The 22,879-nt window shown below is 34.8% G+C and overlaps 2 protein-coding genes across 5 annotated transcripts; both read left to right on the forward strand.

Annotated features, from left to right (window-relative positions):
• The first annotated feature begins 1,309 nt into the window (after positions 1 to 1,309).
• On the forward strand, positions 1,310 to 7,800 carry LOC147544744 (uncharacterized). 3 transcript variants are annotated; one of them, XM_086634502.1, is made up of 3 exons: positions 1,310 to 1,511; positions 1,720 to 4,333; positions 5,210 to 6,393. In XM_086634502.1, exons 2-3 carry the CDS (start codon positions 1,738 to 1,740, stop codon positions 6,076 to 6,078), a joined length of 3,465 nt encoding a protein of 1,154 aa, XP_086490628.1. In that variant the 5' UTR covers positions 1,310 to 1,511; positions 1,720 to 1,737; the 3' UTR covers positions 6,079 to 6,393. The 3 variants fall into 3 exon arrangements, 2 of the variants coding, with proteins under 2 accessions (XP_086490628.1, XP_086490627.1); XR_015223377.1 differs by lacking the exon at positions 1,310 to 1,511 and adding an exon at positions 7,423 to 7,800 and having other exon boundaries at positions 1,527 to 4,333; positions 5,210 to 6,209; XM_086634501.1 differs by lacking the exon at positions 1,310 to 1,511 and having other exon boundaries at positions 1,527 to 4,333.
• A 3,223-nt stretch (positions 7,801 to 11,023) lies between these two features.
• On the forward strand, positions 11,024 to 19,461 carry LOC147544745 (uncharacterized). 2 transcript variants are annotated; one of them, XM_086634505.1, is made up of 5 exons: positions 11,024 to 12,085; positions 14,040 to 14,991; positions 16,635 to 17,160; positions 17,881 to 18,065; positions 18,920 to 19,461. In XM_086634505.1, exons 2-5 carry the CDS (start codon positions 14,070 to 14,072, stop codon positions 19,006 to 19,008), a joined length of 1,722 nt encoding a protein of 573 aa, XP_086490631.1. In that variant the 5' UTR covers positions 11,024 to 12,085; positions 14,040 to 14,069; the 3' UTR covers positions 19,009 to 19,461. The 2 variants fall into 2 exon arrangements, with proteins under 2 accessions (XP_086490631.1, XP_086490630.1); XM_086634504.1 differs by having other exon boundaries at positions 11,899 to 12,085; positions 13,999 to 14,991.
• Positions 19,462 to 22,879: the final 3,418 nt, after the last annotated feature.

Raw genomic sequence — 22,879 nt, forward strand, 5'->3', positions numbered from 1 at the left:
AGATATATTATACCATTACGAAGGAAAAAAAAACTTGAACTTTACGTAATTATTCCAGTATAATCATTTAATAATTCAGTAATTCTCCATCTTCAGATCCACTTCCGTCTCCACCTCCATATCAACCTCCGCATCCATGAGGATGACACAAAACGTTTTACATAATTCTGGATGAACGTGATAGTGCGTGCATATAATGCATAACATGATCCTAGAGGATGAACGGGAAGAGGATGTGGATGTTAATAATATTTCTGAAATACTTGCCCTGAATGTAGATATCCAAGAGGATGATACATAACGTTTTACACAATTCTTATCTCGTCACTAAAGAACTAAAGATGAAACTGCGAAAAAAAACTGAAAACAAAGACATTTTTCTGAATTTTTTTTTCTTTTTGAAAAAAAAAGTATTGAAAGTGGACCTTGTTAGAAAGTTAATGAAAAATTCTTTCTAAATATACAAATTTCGCAAATATCCGACGTCTGAAGAAAGAATTATATATATTTAAAGATTTAAAAAAAAAAAATAAAAGAATTAGTTAAACAGAATGACAAAAAGATACTTTATCTATTTATATTTTTTTTACCTGAATAATAGTTATGAATTGTTTTGTGCTTTCTAAAACATATTAAGGACCTCCAAAATTTCAGAGTTTATGTCGACACTATCAACCACTTGGACAACCAAGTGCTAAAACATATTAAGGACCTAAATATGAACTATGTGAGACTATGAACTAAAAATACATTTTTTTTTACTTAAATCTGTATAATTTAGAGACGTGGATTGTGAATCTTTTCAAATTTGGAGTAACACTATTTATAAATCTATAAATTTTAGAGATCTAAACGATCTCTAATGCAACAATAAAGGAAAATTCTTAAAATCTGAACTATTAAGTATGAAAGTATATTTCTAAAAGATCTCTTTCCTACTTAGCCATTTAGAGATATTGCATTAATTCCAAAAAAAAAAAGATATTGCATTGAAAACCTTTCTAGAATGCAATAGTAAATAGAAATTTTAAAAGTTACATTTTAAAAATAAAATTAATTGATTTGCCTATCTGACATTTAGAGATCTTTAAAATGACACTCTAAAGGCAATCACATCATTTTAGAGATTTAGGTTGACTATTGCAATACAAATCGATTTTAAAGAAAATGCTAGAAGTTCTAATGTGGAAATATGAATTTTAGAGATTGAGTGGTTAAATGTGTATAATCTTTGAGATGTTATGCGAAAAAAAAAAAAAATCTTTGAGATGGTGGCCAATAAAACCAAATAGATTCCTATATATAGGGAGGGTTCTAGTGATTCTTCTTCCAATCACTATCTCTTGTTTTCATCAAAAAAAAGAAAACAACTACCTCTTGTGGAATATGCGAAGTGACTAGTTTACCCCTAATATACCATCCAGAAATAGGCCCACGCTAGGGTTTAAACAGTAAAAGATCCGCTTTGGGGGGGTGAAAACGATTCATTTCTTGTTTTTATCGTCATTCTGGTAAGCTCACTCATGTACTCTGTACTAATTCTACCAGTAATCAATATTATGAAGTTTCTCTCACTTTTCTAGGGCACGATTAGTTTGCGAAACTTCTGTGTGTTTTCCTACTACTAGGGTTTTATTTTAATCTGTTGTTTTTGTCATTTCAATATCAGTTAAAGTTTGAGTTGATTTTCTGTTTAATCTGAATATTTGAACATCACAGGTGAAGTTTTTGATCAAAATGGAGTTTGGGATTATTAGGGATTTGGAAATAAGGAAAAGAAAAGCCGAGGAAGAGGTTGAGTATTGGAAGAGGAGGTCATTTGAGTCTGAGAATATAGGTTATCAATTGAATCAAATTCAAATGGAGAAACATGAACTTCAAAAAACATTGGAGGAATCTCTCACTAGGTACTATAATTTGTATGGGGAGTTTGAGAGGAAGAAAATGGAGTTTAGATTGATGGAACGTAAGTTGAATGACCTAATTTTGAGCAAAAATGGGGCTGATAATAACCTAAATGAGTGTAAGATAGTGTGTAAAGGGATGAAGAAGAGAATTAGTTGTTTAGAAGAAGAGAAAAAAGTTATTTGTGAAAGAGAGATGAAAATAGTAGAATTGTTGGAAGAATTGAAAACTAAGGAGAAGGATGAGAGAGAAAAGTGTGTTAATCTTAAGAGAGAAAATGATGATTTATTATGTGGGAAGAAAAGAGCAGAAGAAGAAATTAAAGAAGGGAAGAAAAGTTTTGGGGAATTGGAGACTCATTTCTTGAAGCTAAAACAAGGCGAAAAGGAGAATGTCGAGATTCGTAAGGAATTTGAAGCTTGTAAGAGCAAGTATAATGACTTGTTTGTAGAACTTGAAGAGAAGAAGAAGGATTTTGTTATGATTGAGGGTCAGTTGAATGACCTAATTTTGAGCAAAAATAGTGTTGATAATGATCTAAATGAGTATAAGATAATGTGTAATGGGATGAAGGAGAAGATTAACTGTTTAGAAGAAGAGAGAAAAGTTATTTCTGAAAGAGAGAAGAAAGTAGTAGAAATGTTGGAAGAATCGAAAAGGAAGGAAAAGGATCAGAGAGAAAAGTTGGTTAATCTTAAAAGAGAGAATGATGATTTGTTATGTTGGAAGAGAAGAGCAGACGAAAAAATTAAAGAAGGGAAGAAAAGTTATGGGGAACTGAGGACTCATTTCTTGAAGCTAAAACAAGGAGAAAAGGAGAATGTCGAGATTCGTAAAGAATTTGAAGCTTGTAAGAGCAAGTATAATGACTTGTTTATAGAGCTTGAAGAGAAGAAGAAGGATTTTGTTATGATCGAGGGTCAGTTGAATGATCTAATTTTGAGCAAAAATAGGGTTGATAATGATCTAAATGAGTATAAGATAATGTGTAACGGGATGAAGGAGAAGATTGACTGTTTAGAAGAAGAGAGAAAAGTTATTTCTGAAAGAGAGAAGAAAGTAGTAGAAATGTTGGAAGAATCGAAAAGGAAGGAAAAGCATGAGAGAGAAATCAATCTTAAAAGAAAGAATGATGAGTTATGTTGGAAGAAAAGTACAGGGGACTTGATGACTCATTTCATGAAGCTAAAACAAAGCGAAAAGGAGAATATCGAGATTCGCAAAGAATTTGAAACTTGTAAGAGCAAGTATGATGACTTGTTTGTAGAGCTTGAAGAGAAGAAGAAGGATTTTGTTATGATTGAGGGTCAGTTGAATGATTTAATTTTGAGCAAAAATAGTGTTGAAAATGATCTAAATGAGTATAAGATAATGTGTAATGGGATGAAGGAGAAGATTAACTGTTTAGAAGAAGAGAGAAAAGTTATTTCTGAAAGAGAGAAGAAAGTAGTAGAAATGTTGGAAGAATCGAAAAGGAAGGAAAATGAGAACGTCGAGAATCGTAAAGAATTGGAAGCTTCTAAGAACAAGTGCAGTGACTTGTCTGGAGAGCTTGAAGAGGAGAAAAATGCTCGTGTTATGGTTGAGCGCAAGTTGAATGACCTTATGGTAAAAAAGAGTGAGGTTGAAGTAGAGCTTCAGGGGTATAAGGTAATGTGTAAAGGATTGAAAGAGCGGATTACATATCAAAATGTTATAAAAGAAAGAGAAAAACAAGCAGAAAACCGAATCACTGACTTGTCTAATGAACTAAAAACAAGGGTAATTGTTGAAAACGAAAAATATCTTAAGATGAAAAAGGAAAATGAAGATTTAGACTGTCGGAATAAAAGAGCAGAGGAAGAAGTTGAAGTTTGTAAGAAAAAGTTAATGGATTTGGAGAGAGAATTAGAAGTTCGTAGAAATTGTAATTGCTCTGAGTTGTCACTGGAGCTTGAGAAAATAAAAATGCAGTATGTTGCAGTAGAAAATTTGAATAGGAATCTAGAGTTTAGAAAGATTGATATTGAAACTGAACTCAAGGAATATAAGAGAACATGCAACGGGCTAAGAGAACAGATTGCTCATCTGAAAGAAGATCAAAGAGTTATATCCGAAAGAGAGAAGAGGATACTAGAAAGAAACTTGTGCCTAGTAGAGGAATTGAAACGAATGGGAAGCGAGGAGAAGTATGTGCAGCTAATGACAGAGAACAGGAATTTGGAGTGCTGGAAGAGAAGAGCAATAGAGGAGATGGAGATCTCGAAGAAGAACTTTAGAGATCTAGACACCCGAATATTTAGGCTGCAAGAGGAAAATTCAACATTGAGATGTAAGGAGTCCCATTCGGCCGAATTGCAGCCGCAGGAGATGTTGGCTAACAACGAACAGATTCTTACTTCCAGATTTGCTTGCCCAAAGCGCACATCCTTAATTCAAGGAAGTAGAGGTATGCGTGTTACAGATTTTGATGAAAGATTCTTTTTGTTTTTAAATTTCCTGATGAAGAAACTATCTGTTGATTTAGCCTAGCAGTTTCCAGTCTTCATTCACATTTATCGTTTATATAAATGCTGACAAAAATACTTGAATTATTAGTTGTGATTCTTTTTAATAGAATACTAGATTTTCTCTCTATTTGTTATGCTTTAACTAGTACACGTAATCAAATTAGTGGACATCCAAATCAAAACGAGTTGGCCATGAGCGGATAAGGTCTAGATTATTACTTTGTCATAAGACTTGATAGTTCATGTGGAAGAATATTGCATGTTAACATGCCCCCTCGCATGTGGCGTTCATTGAGCCTAATACACGTCGTTTTGTTGGGTGAAAGACATGTTATCATTGGTTTTCTTCTTTGTGTTCAATTGAGCTCTTTCGCGAGCTACATAAGTTGGATTGGCGGGCTTTAGACCTGTCTTGTCTATCCTCGAGATTTCTACATGTAGAATCAAGTATCACATGATGATGTAGTTGAGTACATAAGATTATGATAAGAACACTGTAGTCAAATGGTTTGGAGGGTAGTTCAGTGTTAACGACAATCAATAACCTTTTTAGGGGTTAGGACTTAAGAATCCATATTTTGTTGTTGACATGAGCTTGTCCTTCCATAGAAATACTTCCAACTTCACAAAATAAAGATGAGTTTGTGTTTATCAAAATACCTAAGCTGCTATAGGGATAAATATGAGGCCAAGTTGTAAAAGATAGACCACTAACTCAGTTTTACCTTGTATATGTATTATTGAATATTTGAATGTAGTGAAAAATATATTAATGCCATTTGAACGGATTTTCCTTCTTTGTTGATTACTTACAGGACCTCCTTCTGTCGATGTGGGATGCGAGCATGCAGTAAATGTTGAGAAAGAGAAAAACAGTTCTCATACAAAACTCGAGGTTGAGAACAGCACTAAAACTAGAAAACAATCATCTGAGTTAAGCTCCACTGGAGAGCTATCTCCTCTCGAGCTACGAAATGTCATACGAGCTACTGGAACAACCAATGTGATCGGTCAGAGTGACAGCGAGGAGATTACTCATAGTAAAATCGGCGACAGTGGAACCATTCATGTGAGAGCTGATAATATTTCTGAAAGATCTTCGAATAATGAAAATGATATGATTTCCAAGAGGTGCTCAAAAAGATTGTCTTCAAACATGAGAGTTACGGAAAAGAGCAGTTGTTTAGAGGACATTCACTTAATTGGAATACCCAAAAGAATGCGAGTTATGAAAACAGTCAGAAGTGACACTGAGGATGATGATAATATTCCCATTGGCAAACTTAAGAAGAACAGTCAAGAACCGAATGAAGGAACTCACAATCTCTTCTCTGTGAACCCATGTCAGGAGACTCTCATTCTCTCTCGAGATCAAAATGTGAAAGAATCCGTGTCTTCTTCAAAGGAACAACTGATTTCACCAAGTCAGTCTTTACAGATGAAGAATTCAGTATCTCAAAACGAGAATAAATTCTCAAGTAAGCATATGAGTAAGATTTCACATCAGATGACAGGTAACCCAACTGCTGAGAATGGCGAAGAGAATGTGATGGAAGAGTTTGGTGTTAAAAGCGATGGTAGCGGGTCTGATAGTGAAGATAGTTCTAACAGTTCAGAAAATGCAAGGGATAGTGATTTCAATCAGATTATTTCTATAATCCGTAGGAACAGAATGGCGCGCTAGGGGCCTCATCGGCTCTACTTTAGCCAAGTCTATAATGAAGCGGAAAGTCGGAGGGTGACCTGAGATGTTTTACCTGAATGCACTGGGAGCGTTAAAGAAGTTGTGTAGTTTTTTTGTTCAAACTTCTCAAGGTATATGTTTTTTTTCCCTTGTGTTTTTTGCGAACAATATGAGTACAAAATAGAAGTGTAAAGAAGTAGATTCTGATATGAAGTCGACTTTGGTTCTTTAAAAGCATTTTATTGTGTATGCAGCAAAGTGTTTGATAGTAATTCTAAAAATGTTTTCTGGAAATCAATCTATGTATTCTTGTTAGATATTGTATTTGAACACTTCTTTAGAGTATGATAACAATTATTAGATTTAATCTGATCTTGAACTTAGATTTGAAAAACTATCAGAATTGAACAGCATAATCTTTAAAATGTGACTAAACATAAATCAATGGGTTCCGATTAAGATTTAAGAAAAGCTTATTAATCAGTGAGAACTGCCTAGGATATTTCGTATTCGAAGTAGCACTGTTGATCCTAATAAAGATTTTATAATTGACTACATAAGATGTATTTGGCCTTCGTATTTAGACCGTTTCCGAATGCTAATTGGGTTGCATCATCATAATAACAAATATGGAAACATATTAAGCTTAGATATACATGAACTGTACAATAATTTCACTAAATGGGCCATCTTTATGCAAATATTTCACAGCATATACTAATGTCATGCATATAAAAGAAATTCCATTAAGGTATTAGCATTAATGATTAACCAAAATCTTCCTAGTCAATTATTACTATAACCCACAAATATAATTGGGAAATATACTACTACTCTTATAGAATCATTTTCATTGTTTTGTTATCATTCATTCCTTAATATTTGTTAGACCAAATGAAAATGCAAAATTTACTGCACTTCAAGTTTGGCAGCAAATAAGGAGATGGGGGAAATTTCGAAACAGATGACTATTTAAACCTGGTAATTTTCAATGCTAAATGAAATATACAGGTTTGATCTTGTTAATCTCCAAAAGCTAAGAAAATCTCAGGGTAGAAGCGGGAAGGGCCAGATTGGTCATATGTTGTACACTTAATCATCTTTTACTTCGTAACGTGATTTACAAAGTTTTATAGTCTGGCATCTATTCATGAGTGATCTGAACTGTTGAAGCTCGTTTGTTCTAGATTCGAAATATCTTCATTTGATTTGTTTTGCTGAATAGAACTGAGCTAATCGTAAGTCGACGTCTTTCAGTCTCAAAATCATAGTTCTATTTGATCTATTATGTTTTATCTGAAAATTGAATATCATTATTGAAGTTTTTGTTAGAATGGAGTTTAGGATTATTAGGGATTTGGAGTTTGAGAAAAGAAAAGCAGAAGAGGAGCTTGAGTACTGGAAGAGGAGGTCTATTGAGTTTGAGAATCGAGTTGTTCGGATTGAAATGGAGAAAGTTGAGTTGCAAAGAAAATTTGATGGATCTCTCAGTAGGTATTATAGTTTGACTGGGGAGCTTGAGACAAAGAAAATGGAGTTTAAATTGATGGAGCGTAAGTTGAATGACCTAATTTTGAGCAAAGATGACGCTGATAATGACCTTAATGAGTATAAGAAAATGTGTAAGGGGATGAAGGGGAGAATTAGTTGTTTAGAGGAAGACAAAAAAGTTACTTCTGAAAGAGAGAAGAAAGTTGTAGAAATGTTGGAAGAATTGGAAAAGAAGGAAAGAGATGAGAGAGAAAAGTGTGTTAAGCTAAAGACAGAGAATGATGATTTGGTCCGTAGGAAGAGAAGAGCAGAAGGTATAATTGAAGAATACAAGAAAAGCTTTCACGAATTGAAGACCAATTACTTGAAGCTGAAACAGCGCGAGAAGAGGAATATTGACATTCATAAAGAATTGGAAGCTTGTAAGAGCAAGTGTAGGAACTTGTTTTTGGAGCTTGAAGAAAAGGAAAAGGATTTTGTTATGATGGAGGGTAAGTTTAATGACCTCGTGGGAAAAAAGAGTAAGGTTGATGATGAGCTGAAGGAGTATAAGGTAATGTTCAAAGGATTGGAAGATCAATTCGAGAGAGAAATACAGGCACAAAATCAAATCACTTATTTGTCAAGCGAATTAAAAAAGAGGGTAAATGATGAAAGGGAAATATATGATAAGATAAGTACAGAGTATAAGGATCTGGAATGCCGAAAAAAAAGAGCAGAGGATGAAGTTGAAGCTTATAAGAAAAAGTTAACGGATGTGGAGGAAGAGTTAAAAGTCCACAGAAATTGTGACTGCCGGGAGTTGTCGATGGAGCTTAAGGAAACAAAAATGGAGTTTGTTGCAGTAGAGGATCTGTTTAGGAACCTTCAGCTTAGAAAGATAGATGTTGAAAATGAACTCAAGGAATATAAGAGAACATGCAATGGGCTAAGAGAACAGATTGCTCATCTGGAAGAATATCAAAGAGTTATCTCCGAAAGAGAGAAGAAGATACAAGAAAGAAACTTGCGCTTACTGGAGGAGTTAAAAAGGATGGAAAATGAGGAGAAGTATGTACAGCTAATGACAGAGAACCGGGATCTGGAGAGCTGGAAAAAAAAGGCAATGGAGGAGATAGAGATTTGGAAGAAGAACTCTAGAGAGCTTGAGATCCGACTATTTCGGCTTGAAGAAGAAAATTCAACATTGAGATGTAAGGGGTTCAATTCAACTGAATTCCAAACCAAGGAGGTGGCGGATAACAACAAACAGATTATAACTTCTACATTTGCGTCCCCAAATCACTCATCCTTAACTCCAGAAAGCAGAGGTTTACATGTCACAGGTATTGATGACATACCTTACTCTTCTTAGATATTTAATATTCTTTTTGTTTGTGGATTTTCTGATGACCAAACTAAACTTAATTTATGTAAGACTATTCTCATACGCCTCCTCACATGTGGCATTCTTTGAGCCTAACATGTGTCATCATTCGCTGACTTAACACCAATTAGCCATGGCGGAGTGGATGTAGATCTTATTTACTTAATTATGAGACTTCCCTAAGTCTATTTCAGACTGTTGTCATAATTGAACAATCAATTCTGGTACATGTACGTGCAGAATATTAACTGCATTACAAAATTGTCATCATTATGTTAATGTTTAAATCTTTTATTCAGGATTTTCACCCCACTTATCTGTCATCAGAAATTTGTAAGATCAACTTTCTCATCTCAGAATTCGTGTAACCCTTAATAATTTGATTTCTTGTAGCAACAATGTAAAATAGCAACTGCAATTAAATTTTAGATTACTTTCCACAATTTCACTTTATTTGTCGTCATTCCGTTGTGATCAGTTTGATCCAACTGATCCAACAGTTCTGATGAGGTATGGAGATGCGTGTCATATTTAGATGATGTGTAGGATGGAAATTAAACGCGGTTCAACTGAACCTAGCAGCAGACTTACTCCAGGGGCAGAATAGCCGAGAGTGTCTACAGAGGCTGAAGACTTGTTTAAAAAGGTGAAAACCTTCGATTGAAGGTAGAGATACAAGATGACTGCTTCTGTGAGCTTTCATCAAGTCATCCTGCATACCACTTTCACTCTCTCTCTATGTACATATACACTCATGCACTATATGTGTATATATACATATCAAGGTATTAAATTTCCCGAAATTTCCACCGAAATAATTACATTTATGAGCCAACCAAACCGAAGTCCTACGTATTTTCTTTGCATTAATTCCACCCAACTGACCGCGTTGAAATATTTCTAAGAACAATACGCTTTACCCAAATTTGAAGAAACTGAGTAAAAGAATTTGCATCCATTATAAAAATTTCGTTATTTTGGTAGGAATAATGCAAAGAAAACCTGTACGATTCTATTCGGCTAGGTTGGAAATGGAAATATTTTGGTACTGTCGTGGAAATTTTGGAAATATAATCCCTTGCGTCATACAGATATATAGACAATAAATATATATATATATATATATATATATATATATATATATATATATAGATATGGTAATTTTTTATATATCCGCTTCTAACATTTTACAACAACATCGTAATAAATGCCATTAATATTCCTTATTACCCTCCATTAGTTATGGTTAGAGTAAAGTAATATACATTTTGTGCTTCCTTAGTGTTTATTAATCTTGTCTCAAAGAATCACGTCATATACTCATCATTTGCCTAGGGTTTCCATCATCTCTACTTTGTAGTTATTTCCGCACTGACCGAAATATTTTCATTTCCATTCCAACCGAAATATAGACCTAGACCGATGTTTAATACCTTGATATATAGTCTTTCTTAATAGAGAGAGAAAGCTCTTCTTGTTGCTTTTAGTTTTTGTTTTCCATTGAGCGCTCCTTTCCAAGCTACGCGATCCGCAAGGTGGCTTCAGACTTGTCTTATATTCCTCAAGATTTATACTCAGAGAAGCGGGTATGACATAATGATGTGGTCGAGTGCATAAGGCCCGTGCTAGTAAAAGACAGTCCAAGTTAATGTAGATTTACTATTCAGTGAAAAAAGTGCACTTGCTGATATTTGTCTTTATGAAGGTAGTAAAGGACATGTTGTATGCAGTTTTTTTTTGTAAACTTGGTCTTCTTGTTTCTAAGTGACAGGGGTTCAAGCTTCCTTTGCCTTTCCTCGAGATTTGTACTTGGGGAAACGGATATTCACGATATTAATTTTAGTTGTTTGCTAGAAGGAAATCCTTCCCATCAAACAATGTAATTTTCATCTTTTAATAGTATAGATAAAGACACTAATTTTGAGCCAGTATTTGGTAGAAGATCTACTTAATAAGCTTATTATCTATGTCAACTACCAATTAAAGGCTTGAAATGTTAAGGCATAGAGTTGATTTATGAACAGTGGGGACAAATTTTGTGGACGTTACGTGTTTGCTTAAAGTTAATGCTCCACTTGTCAGAGAACGAGTTAATTTACGCATGCGGTTACATTAGCAGTACCTGTAGCGTATTTATGGATTCTCTCTCTATTCACCTTTACGAGAGAATCTGTAGACCGCGTACGTGCTGTATAAAACAAGAGTAGTAATTTAGCTGAAGTTCATAATTATGTTATGTCACGTTTTATTAGTTGTCAAACTAATTAACCTTATTGCATTTTACTTCTTTGTTGATTATTTGCAGGACCACGTTCTGTCACCGTGGAACACGAACATTCATCAATTAAGAACTGTTCTCCTTTAGAACTCGAGGTTGAGCAAAAACAACCAGCATCCGGGTTAAGCTTCCCTAGAAGAGTACCTCGATTCGAGCTAAGAAATGTAATACCACATACTGGAGCGATAAATGTGAACAGTGACAGTGAGGACGAGGAGATCACTCTACAGACTACTACTAGTAAAAGCGGCAGAGGTACAATTCATGTGATAGCAGAAAATGAAAATGATCTAATTCTGAAGAAGAATTCAAAAAGGTTATCTTTAAACATGAACTTGAAGGAAAATGAAAGCAGTTGTTTAGAGAATATCCTGTTAACCGGAATACCCAAAAGGAAGCGCGTTATGAAAACAAATACTAGAAACATTAAGGATGATGATAATATTCCAATTGGCGAGCTTATGAAGAAGCGTCAAGAACTGAAGAGAGGAGTTAACCTCTTTCGTTTAAACCCATGGCACAAGACTTTCACTCTCACTGAAGATCAAAATGTCAAAGAGTCCGTTTCTTCTTCAAGGAAGATTACATTCTCAAGAAAGCAAATGATTTCACATCAGGCGAGAGGTCACCCAACTGCTGAGAATGGTGAAGAGAATGCGGTGGAAGAGCTTGGTTTTGATAGTGATAGTTAAGATAGTTCTATAATCCATAGGGGACACAATGGGGCGCTAGGGTCCTCGCAGGCGCTTCTTTGTCAAAGTTTCTAATGATGAGGAACTCGAAGGGTAACTAAAGTGTTTCTGAGTAGATGTTATACCCAGAGGCGATTGGAGTGTGGAAGAAACTGTGTAGTTTTTTTCAAGCTTCTCAAGGTACTTTCTTCTCTTCCTTTTGCTTTGTTGAACATTATTTATGACTTTATCTGGTCAGGAAGAAACTCAGATTTTTTGTTTTTGTGTTCTTCAATTCTCATTGTTTGTTGAAAACTGGTTTATTGATTGATGTATTAGGATGGTTTTACTGAATCTGTTACCGGAAAACAGGGAAATATGGTATAGCACTTTAATGCATGAATTGTTAACGGTCGTAATTTTGAATATGTATTCTCTCACTTTTGTAGTATCTTTTTCTTACCTGGAATCAGTAATACTGCATCATAGACTCTACAACTGCTTACTGTGATCTCTGTATAAACACACTGAAGAAGAACTTCTACGAGTCCCAAAATTGATCACCACTTGTCATGCTAATATTGTTCTTTCATGACACTAAAATATAATTTTTGTTCGGTATCATGTAACTGTTTCAATACCTTATCAAAAGGCAGTGCGTGTTAAGTTTGTGGTCGACCAACTCAAAACCAATTGACAATGAGTGGAGAGGACCTACACATTATATTCTTGGTTCCTAGATAGTACATACCCCTTCTCCCATGCAGGAATATTCTCACACGCCTCCTCACGTGTGGCGTTCTTTGCGCTCAATTAGCAATGAGTGGAGATGACCTAGACATTATATTCTTGGTTGTTAGATCCCCCTTCCCCCAAGTGGGACAATCCTCACATAATAGGAGAATTCTCCTATTATAAAGGCACTCTTTCTATTCAACTGGCAATAACCAAACTGTCTGTGCGAGCAGTAGGTGTTTAATCAATTCGAACAAATGTGAAGTTGACATTTGGTTCTTTAAATACATTTAATTTGTTTACGAAGCAATGCATTAGAAGCATTCATTTCGAAAATGTGTTCTGAAAAGCATTCGGTGTTTTTGTTAGATTTGTATCTGGACGCGATTTAGAATTTGACAAATTTTTAGATTGAACTCCTGACTTGAATTTAAATTTGGAAGTTCGAAAAGTGAAAAATATAATCTCTAAAATGTGATTAATAAATCTAACCTAATAGGTTTCGGTTCAAGATAGTTCATTAACCAATGAAACTTGACCCATGGATAGATGTCGGAAATCAAGTACCTTAGACCTTCATATGAAATATATTATAAATGACCACATGCAATGTACTTGGCCTTCATATTCTATCTTAGACCGTTCCGCTAGCTAATACCGTCCCATAATCATATTAACAAAAATAGGAAATGGAATTAAGCTTAGATATACATGAACTGTACAGTAAATTCATTAATTACACCAGTTTTATAGGAAAACTTTCACATGCATCATATACTAATTTCATGCCATACTAGATTAGAATATCGAATAAATTCATCAAGGTCATCAAAATAAGAATTTAACCAAAATCTTCCTACCAATTATTACTATTAAATCTGCAAAAATATAATTGGAAAGAAGTAAATTATATACTCATAATCTTACAGAATCATATCGGTTCTTTTGATATTTCATTAACCATTTGTCATTCCTTAATTGTTGCCGGGCCAAATGAAAATTTACTGCGTTCCAAGTAATATTTCCCCTCTTATCACAGAAATGAAGAATATGTCAGGGTAGAAACATAAAGCACCCGTTTGTCATAAATTATACACTTATTTTTTTTACTTAGTATCTTGATTTATACAGTTTGATACTTTTGCGCCCATTCATGAATGATCTGAATTCTTGAAGCTCTTTTGTTCTATGTTTGATTTATCTTCCATTTGATTTGTTTTGCTAAGAACTGAATCAGTCTTAGGTTGTTGGTATCTTTCATTTCCAAAATCATAGTTCTACTTTATTCAGCTCTTGTTCTTGAAACCTCCAATATATTTTGGATTAAATGGATAGATTTAGTCCAAATGATACTGATAACAGTGAGAAGTTTGATCCAGTTTCATTCTCGAAATCATCTTTAGAAGTTAATGATTTCCAGAAAGTGGAGAAAATTTCGGAGGATCAAGAAATGAAAAAGAATTCTGATCAACTGCAAGTGAATGAAGTACTGCAACATAAAGCCGAGTTAGAAATCGAGTTGGAGTTCTATAAAACTAAGTATCGGGAATTGTGTGAAGAAGTCGAAGAGTACAAAATGGAGTCTATCATAACAGAGGATAACTTACTATTGGAAAGGATGGATGTTGATGTTGAGCTTGAGGAGCACACGACACTGTGCTATGGGTTGAAGGAACGGGTTACTTGTCTAGAAGAAGAAAAAAGACTAATTGCAGAAATACAGAACAGGACACAAGAAATGGTAAAGTCCTTGGAAGATAATTTCGAAAGGATGAACAGGGATGAGCGAGAGAAGTTTGTTCAACTCAAAAGAAAGAACAAAGATTTGGAGTGCGCAATAAAAACAATAGAGGATGAGATTGAGGTATGCAAGGACAGGTTTAACGAGTTAGAGACACAATACTCGCGGATTAGATGTGAAGGTAAATCACTGAAAGCTCAATTGGAAGGTTATAAAACTGAGTCCTCTGAGATGTCTTTGAAGCTCAAGGACACAAAGAGGGAGTACATTGCGATTAAGGATGAATTTGATGCCTTATTCGTAAAGAAAGATGTAGTTGATGATGAGATCAAGGAGCACAAGACAATGAATAATGAAATGAAAGAGTTGATTATGTATCTAGAGAAAGAGCATGAAATTCTGAAAGGAAGCGAAAAGAGAGCAGAAGATAGAATTACCAACTTATTAGAGGAACTAAAGACGATGAAAAGCGATGAAAGACAGAAGTATGTTCAGTGGAAGAGGGAGAATCGGGATTTGATGTGCACGAAAACAAGAGCAGAGGATGAGACTGATAATTTGAAAGCGCAGATTAACCGTCTGCAAACTATTTTACGCGAAAGAGAGACAAAGGCAAAAGAAAGAATCACAGGTTATATACTTCACTTCATGTCATATTTTTATTAACTGTTTATGGTCACTAATGTGACAAATGCTGGATTTGTTTTTCTTGCTTCAAGTAGTAAACATAGTGCTGGATTTGTGGTCACTAATGTGACAAATGCTGCTTTTCAGGCGTCTTACTAAGTTTATGGTTTATAATACATGAAAGTATCGTTGGTTTGATTTCATTCACTTTTTAGGGAGTGTGAGTCACATGACTGACTCCTTCATCATTAAGCATAACGTTGTATAAAACGGACATGGGAATTCCAATTACACCCTAATTTCCTTTTATATATCAGTATAAAACTGTGTCCTGATTATCTTAAGTTTTTTGTTCTAGCTTTAAAATTCACTAGATATCGTAACTGTCATATTCTAGTGACAGTGGCCCAGTGTAAAGCACAAGCTATATTTTTGTAGTTCATACACAAACACACACTTTGTTAGTTATTAGGTTCTGTATTCTTTTAACGATCTTTTGCTTGTGAATCAAATATAGTATATGTAACAGTCATCAATCACGATAAAAATTTTATGGTCTTAGCATGATATTGTGCAAGTACAAACAAGATTTACACCACTGAAATGGGTGCAAGTGTCAGACATCAGTATCCACTTATCTAGCTCAATAAAAAGTACTGAAGAGTGATGCTAATGTACGAAATAGTACTCTTCTTCTCGCTGGAATTTTGCTTGAAATATTTACTTTACTCTTGAACACTTTCAGAGGATAGGAAGTGTTACTATGACAATTTTTGTGTTAGTATAAGGCAAGCTCTCCCGTGCGACTCAAGTCAAATAAGCACTCCGTAAAGTTAATTACATTAAATGGGTATTTTTTCCCGTTTAGTGAAACCAATTTAAAAGTTGGAAACTTGCGTTCTTTGGCATCACCTGGGACATTTATGAGGAAAGTACAAAAGATATTTTGCAGGCAGGAACTTGTCGTGCAAGATTCAATAATGTTGATCACGCGATAGATATTTTTGTGGGTATCTGTTCCTTTTATATATTTATACTGTCTGCAAACATACACATTTCCCTTTTATTTTCCTTGAAGGTATTTTATATACTTTTGGATAACCTATCATTACATACATATTTATATTATACAAGAACAAAGTTAATCGGAATGGTACTTTTCGTCTTGATCATTGTTTGATTTTGTAAGACTGCAAATACACACAAAAGTACATTCACAGTAACATATATGTTGTCACCAGGGTGATGAATCTCGGAAGAGCAAATCCGGGTCACGGGTGGACAAGGCTATCCGAGATTCCAATACGTCAAAAATATCAAGTAAAAGAGTATATCATTGGTCTTCTTCTTACATACCTTGTTACAATCTACTTCTTTTTTATCTTGAAAATTCTTTCCCTCTCTGGTTGTGTCTGAAAATATTATAAGTTATTGTCTGCATGACAATCTGATTACATAATACATTTAAAATAGAGGAGTTGCTTTTATTGTTGATAATATTGTCTTTCATTTTTGTATAGAAATTACCCTTTTAAGATGAGGTTAATTTGTGTCATACTTTATTTAGTTGGATATGAATGTCATTGCCTACTTCAGTTACAGAAAAGATTATAATGCCATCTATTTCTAATTGTTCATCATTTTCAGGTCCATCATCTATCAACAAGACCAGTCTCGGGGAATCGAAAAACATTAGTCAAGAGGAAACTTGGAAAATCAAACGTGAAGAAACTACCAATGTTTCAGCTGCCGATACTTCTGAAAGATCTTGGGATGGTAGAAATGACATGACATCCAAAAAGTGTTCAAGAAGGCCTATTTCAGATCAGACAAATGAAGAAAATGTTAGTTTGTGTGATATCCAGTTGAATTCCACCGCTAAAAGATGCCGAAAGTCGCAAACAGTTACCAGTAAAACTGCCGAGAGTGATAGATTTCCAATGGGGAAACTTGAAATAGACAAACATAAAGATGATCTTGGTCTAACTCGGATGACTGAAACATATAAAGGGACAAAAGTGAATTTATTGAATTGGCAATGTGAGGCAGACATGCTTTCTTCATTCAAAGAAGATATTGAGCTCTGTATGAAAGCTGTCTGTGCTATCTTTCGCCAGCAAAAGTCCAACGGCCCACCAGGTTTCCAAGGCTTTAACGAGTTCGATGCGCACAGGTACAGAAAGTTCCTCGATGTTGTTATACTTTCTTTCAATTGAAATACAAAATATCTAAACCACAGCATAGTAGCTAGCGTGTTTTCATTTTACAAGGCTAGGTTTTACAGTTTCACTCATAAACAATTATTTGAGTATCACATTAGAATGGCTTTTCATTATTCTTTTTCTCTTTTCGGGAAGGTTTTTGCTCTTGTTTGCAGTACAAGAAATATACTTTATCCTTTACATTTTTATTCTCTTTTACACTTAACTTTCACTTTCAGAACCAATATTAGGACAAAGATTTTACATTATCTTTGTGTAGCATGCCCAGTCGTCATTTCCTTTGTTGTTAATCTGGTGTTATTAGATAAAAATGCAGCAACAGAAAACAAAGATTTCAGAAATCAAACTCTTCCGAAGTGAGTTTATGCCTTTATGATATATGTTATCAATAGCTTTTGTTGTTTCCTTGTCATATTCTCTAGTGCTTATTTTGTACGAGTAGTGAGCCGAATAAATGTAGCTACATCTTCACAGCAGCAACTATTGTCCTCAAAAGACTAGGTATCCAGCAAATGATTCTTATTTCATTAACTATTAGATGATGAATCCTTCTCTGTGACGGAAAAGTTTATCCCACTGGCTTTTCTGGCTTGTTCCTGCAAAGTAGTTTCCATGTTTTACATTCATATTTTTGAAATCGTGTTAGTAATTATCCTCAACAATTGGTGCAGAGGGGGCACTATAGCCGATTTTCTTATGGAGGGTAATGTTGAATGTGACGTAAAGAAGTCAGTCAAGGAGTTGGAATTATTCGGTCCTAAGGCGCTTGGAGAGTGCAAGAGATTTGCTATAAAATACTCACAGCAGTTATTCGACATATACAAGAACAAAAAGGATCCTTTCTTCCTTCCTCAAGGTCTGCAGTCTTTCCCTTTTAGCTTTTGTCAATTTGAAATATAAAGAACCAGAGCATATGTCACGACTGCATATATCCATCTGTCTTGTGATTACAGAGTTCTTGGTGCTGGAAATTGCCATCTCCCCTTTTAACCCTCATAACGGCCTAAGGTTTTAGGACATTTTGCTACCACTAGGATGACTTGTGGTCTATGCAGCCACTATTTGTGACATGGAAAATGTTGTCCTTCATCTTGGGTTATCCAAACATCGACCTAGTCTTTTGCTTCAGTATTTTATTCCTTTGGCATCTTGCTCGTGAGCCAGGGTCCAGGGGAATAAACCACACCTTCATTTTCATTGAACTGCATGATTTCTATAGAAACTAGTTGGATTCCATACTCCAGTTGAAATTGTATTTCCAGCAAAGTGGGGTCATTAACTTCGAATGCGGCACTTACTCTAGTATTGGGTCACTTCTATGGGAACAAGATACCTTCCACTCTTTGGTCGGAATTTTGTTTTCCAAGAATGGAGACCCGTTAAAAGTTCGACGTATAATGCGGGGGTCTATGATGCACTTTTCTATTCTCCCCCTAGAAATTGTTATGTGGATTTGTTAGGATCGAAGCATTAGTATGGAAAACGATGTCTTGCTGTTAAACTTCTACAGGAATTTGTAGAGCCATCACTAAAAAAGTTGCTTAAGGTTTAGGATTATAAGGTGGGCTAGTCTAATAAGGACATCTAAGACAACATATTTGTCAAAGACTTGGTCACATCTACTTCGATTATTTCTATTTTACTGCTTTGTATTCGTTTCTGATTAAATCTCTCGTCTAAATTGTTATAGTAAAGTGAATTTTGTTGCAGGTTTTGATCTCAAGCTTCCACCACAAGACTTAGATGTAGCTCGGGTCAAGCCGAGAGCTTCATCATCTTCTCAGCAATCCACCGAGTAAAACTCAACTCTGAAATGGTGATACAAAGTTCTTTAATTACAGTACCTAAAAGTTTCGGACTTGAAGAGCTTCAACAACTCAGAACTAAGGAGGCAACTCAATCTTATGTCGTTTTAGTGTCGAACAGTTTTTCTATCCCAGAATTTGAATCTGTACTGTGAGCTGCTCTGATTTTTTGTTCATGGGAAAATTTCTAGGACCCTGTCTTTGCGTTGTTGGCACCCTGTTTTCAATAAAATCTCTTTCGTAAACGATACGGATAGAAACTTTCAGAGTTAAGTCCAGTCTGAGGATTGTTATATTTCAGGAAATTTGGCTGAAGACCTAATTTGAGTTTTTTTATGTTAAAAAGACATGTTATGTTTTATTTGGTTAAAAACCATATATTTGTATTTTGTTTGGTAAAAAATTTAATATTTTGTGCAGCTCTTTTGTAAGCAGTTGCAATTTTTTTGCAGTTGTTGCAATCCTTTTGCAAACTATGAACCCTCTTGCAGTCAGATGCAAGCCTCTTACAATCAGTTGCAAACTAGAAAATACCATGGGAGAAGGAGACTAAAAAATTGAATGATCTTTTTTCACCAAAACAAAAAATTTGTAGTTTCGACAAATTTCCGTGGTTACTTTGTATAATTTCATTTGGAGATGGGTGTAGGTCACTAATACCTTTCACAGTAAATCGATCTTTCTTTGGAAAGGTGATTTGTAAGTAAGATATTCTATATGTAACTGAAAGGTTTTTTAGGGAGAAAAATCCCTCAGGAGCGATTTTTAATTTTTCGAGAAATCGAGAGATTTGTTTCTGCAAGTAAAAGTTAAACTGCGCAGACATCTTTCAATTAAAAAATCACCCTCCAAATATTCTTCTCAACCGCAATAGGGAAGCCGTCAAAAGTGGCGCGAACTTGTCGTGAATTTCCATCCAACGGCTGACAATCGCCCTATTTTCATCAATAGAGAGAAAGTGGTATGACTCCAACCCTTGGATGGGAATTCACGCCTCTTCTGTAAATTATTTTTTTCCGAAAATAACATAATTGACTTCATTTTCTTTGAAAAATACCTTCTTCAGGAACCTATCTATTTGCCGATGAAGTGGGAAGCCCTCTCCATCGACAAAACCTTCGTGACTAAAGAAGAAGTTAGAGGTGAGAGAGAGGGTGAGCGAGTGAAGAAGTAAGAGATTAAACAAAATAGGTAAGAAGGTAGCAATTTACAACATTCTACCCATTGCATGACTTATCATTCCGAGTGATGTTCAATCTTGAAACACCAGGTACAAAACTATGGACGAAGTGAAGAAACAATACGCTTGCATTATTTCTACATATTATCTTTCCTACATATTTTCTTTGCATTAATTCCACCTAAATGAACGCGTTGCATTATTTCTAAGAACAATACGCTTTACACAAAATTTGAAGAAACTGAGTAAAAAATTTGCATCCATCATAAAAATTTCGTTACTTTGGTAGGAATAATGCAAAGAACACTTGTAAGATTCTATTCGGTTAGGTTGGAAATGGAAATATTTTGGTACTGTCGTGGAAATTTTTGGAAAATATAATCCCTTGTGTCATACAGATATAAAGATAATAAATCTATAAATATGCCATAATATTCCTTATTACCCTCCGTTAGTCATGGTTAGAGTGAAGTAATATGCATTTTGTGCTTCCTTGACTTGTCTCAAAGAATTACGTCATATACTCATCATTTGCCAAGGGTTTCCATCATCTCTACTTTGTAGTTATTTCCGCACTAACCGAAATATTTTCATTTCCATTCCAACCGAAATATAGACCTAGACCGATGTTTAATACCTTGATATATAGTCTTTCTTAATAGAGAGTGAAAACTCTTCTTGTTGCTTTTAGTTTTTGTTTTCCATTGAGCGCTCCTTTCCAAGCTACGCGATCCGCAAGGTGGCTTCAGACTTGTCTTATATTCCTCAAGATTTGTACTCAGAGAAGCGGGTATGACATAATGATGTGGTCGAGTGCATAAGGCCCATGCTAGTAAAAGACAGTCCAAGTTAATGTAGATTTACTATTCAGTGAAAAAGTGCAATTGCTGATATTTGTCTTTATGAAGGTAGTAAAGGACATGTTCTATCCAGTTTTTTTTTTGTAAACTTGGTCTTCTTGTTCCTAAGTGACAGGGGTTCAAGCTTCCTTTGCCTTTCCTCGAGATTTGTACTTGGGGAAACGGATATTCACGATATTAATTTTAGTTGTTGTTTGCTAGAAGGAAATCCTTCCCATCAAACAATGTAAATTTCATCTTTTAATAGTATGGATAAAGACACTAATTTTGAGCCGTATTTGGTTAGAAGATCTACTTAATGAGCTTAGTATCTATGTCAACTAACAATTAAAGGCTTGAAATGTTAAGGCATAGAGTTGATTTATGGACAGTGGGGACAAATTTTGTGGGCGTTACGTGTTTGCTTAAAGTTAATGCTCCACAGGTCAGAGAACGAGTTAATTTGCGCGTGCGGTTATATTAGCAGTACCCGTAGCGTATTTATGGATTCATTCTCCATTCACCTTTATGAGAGAATCAGTAGATCGCATACGTGCTGTATAAAATAAGAGTAGCAAGTTAGCCGAAGTTCATAATTATATTATGTCACGTTTTATTAGTTGTCAAACTAACTATTTGTTAACCTTATTGCATATGCTATGCCAAATTTAGTGAAGACTGGTTAAATGCCAAATTTATGAGAGAATCAGTACTACTGCATCATAGACTCTGCAATTGCTTACTGCGATCTCTGTATAAACACACTGAAGAAGAACTTCTACGAGTCCCAAAATTGATCACCACTTGTCATGCTAATATAGTTCTTTCATGACACTAAAATACAATTATTTGTTCGGTATCATGTAACTGTTTCAATATCTTATCAAAAGGCAGTGCGTGTTAAGTTTGTGGTCAACCAACTCAAAACCAATTGGCAATGAGTGGAGAGGACCTACACATTATATTCTTGGTTCCTAGATAGTAGATACCCCTTCTCCCATGCAGGACTATTCTCAGACGCCCCCTCACGTGTGGCGTTTTTTGCGCTCAATTAGCAATGAGTGGAGATGACCTAGACATTATATTCTTGGTTGTTAGATCCCCTTCCCCCAAGTGGGACAATCCTCACATAATAGGAGAATTCTCCTATTACAAAGGCACTCTTTCTATTCAATTGGCAATAACCAAACTGTCTGTGCGAGCAGTAGGTGTTTAATCAATTCGAACAAATGTGAAGTTGACATTAGGTTCTTTAAATACATTTATTTTGTTTACGAAGCAATGCATTAGAAGCATTCATTTCGAAAATGTGTTCTGAAAAGCATTCGGTGTTTTTGTTAGATTTGTATCTGGACGCGATTTAGAATTTGACAAATTTTTAGATTGAACTCCTGACTTGAATTTAAATTTGGAAGTTCGAAAAGTGAAAAACATAATCTCTAAAATGTGATTAATAAATCTAACCTAATAGGTTCCGGTTCAAGATAGTTCATTAACCAATGAAACTTGACCCGTGGATAGATGTCGGAAATCAAGTATCGGGGTAACTTCTTATGAAATATATTATAAATGACCACATGCAATGTACTTGGCCTTCATATTCTATCTTAGACCGTTCCTCTAGCTAATACCGTCCCATAATCATATTAACAAAAATAGGAAATGGAATTAAACTTAGATATACATGAACTGTACAGTAAATTCATTAATTACACCATTTTTATAGGAAAACTTTCACATGCATCATATACTAATTTCATGCCATACTAGATTAGAATATCGAATAAATTCATCAAGATAAGAATTTAACCAAAATCTTCCTACCAATTATTACTCTTAAATCTGC

Source organism: Eschscholzia californica, unplaced genomic scaffold, assembly GCF_041429995.1.
Source record: "Eschscholzia californica isolate CP2 unplaced genomic scaffold, dmEscCali1.0.p SCAF_4, whole genome shotgun sequence".
NCBI lineage: Eukaryota > Viridiplantae > Streptophyta > Magnoliopsida > Ranunculales > Papaveraceae > Eschscholzia > Eschscholzia californica.

Bases quoted from the DNA above. Each gene is read 5' to 3' on its own strand.
- LOC147544745 (XM_086634504.1), top strand. From the start codon at position 12,022: ATGTTATACCCAGAGGCGATTGGAGTGTGGAAGAAACTGTGTAGTTTT. The intron at 14,992-16,634 runs GTTATATACTTC...CATCATTTTCAG, and splicing joins GGCAAAAGAAAGAATCACAG to GTCCATCATCTATCAACAAG. The intron at 18,066-18,919 runs GTCTGCAGTCTT...ATTTTGTTGCAG, and splicing joins TCCTTTCTTCCTTCCTCAAG to GTTTTGATCTCAAGCTTCCA.
- LOC147544744 (XM_086634502.1), top strand. From the start codon at position 1,738: ATGGAGTTTGGGATTATTAGGGATTTGGAAATAAGGAAAAGAAAAGCC. The intron at 4,334-5,209 runs GTATGCGTGTTA...GATTACTTACAG, and splicing joins CTTAATTCAAGGAAGTAGAG to GACCTCCTTCTGTCGATGTG.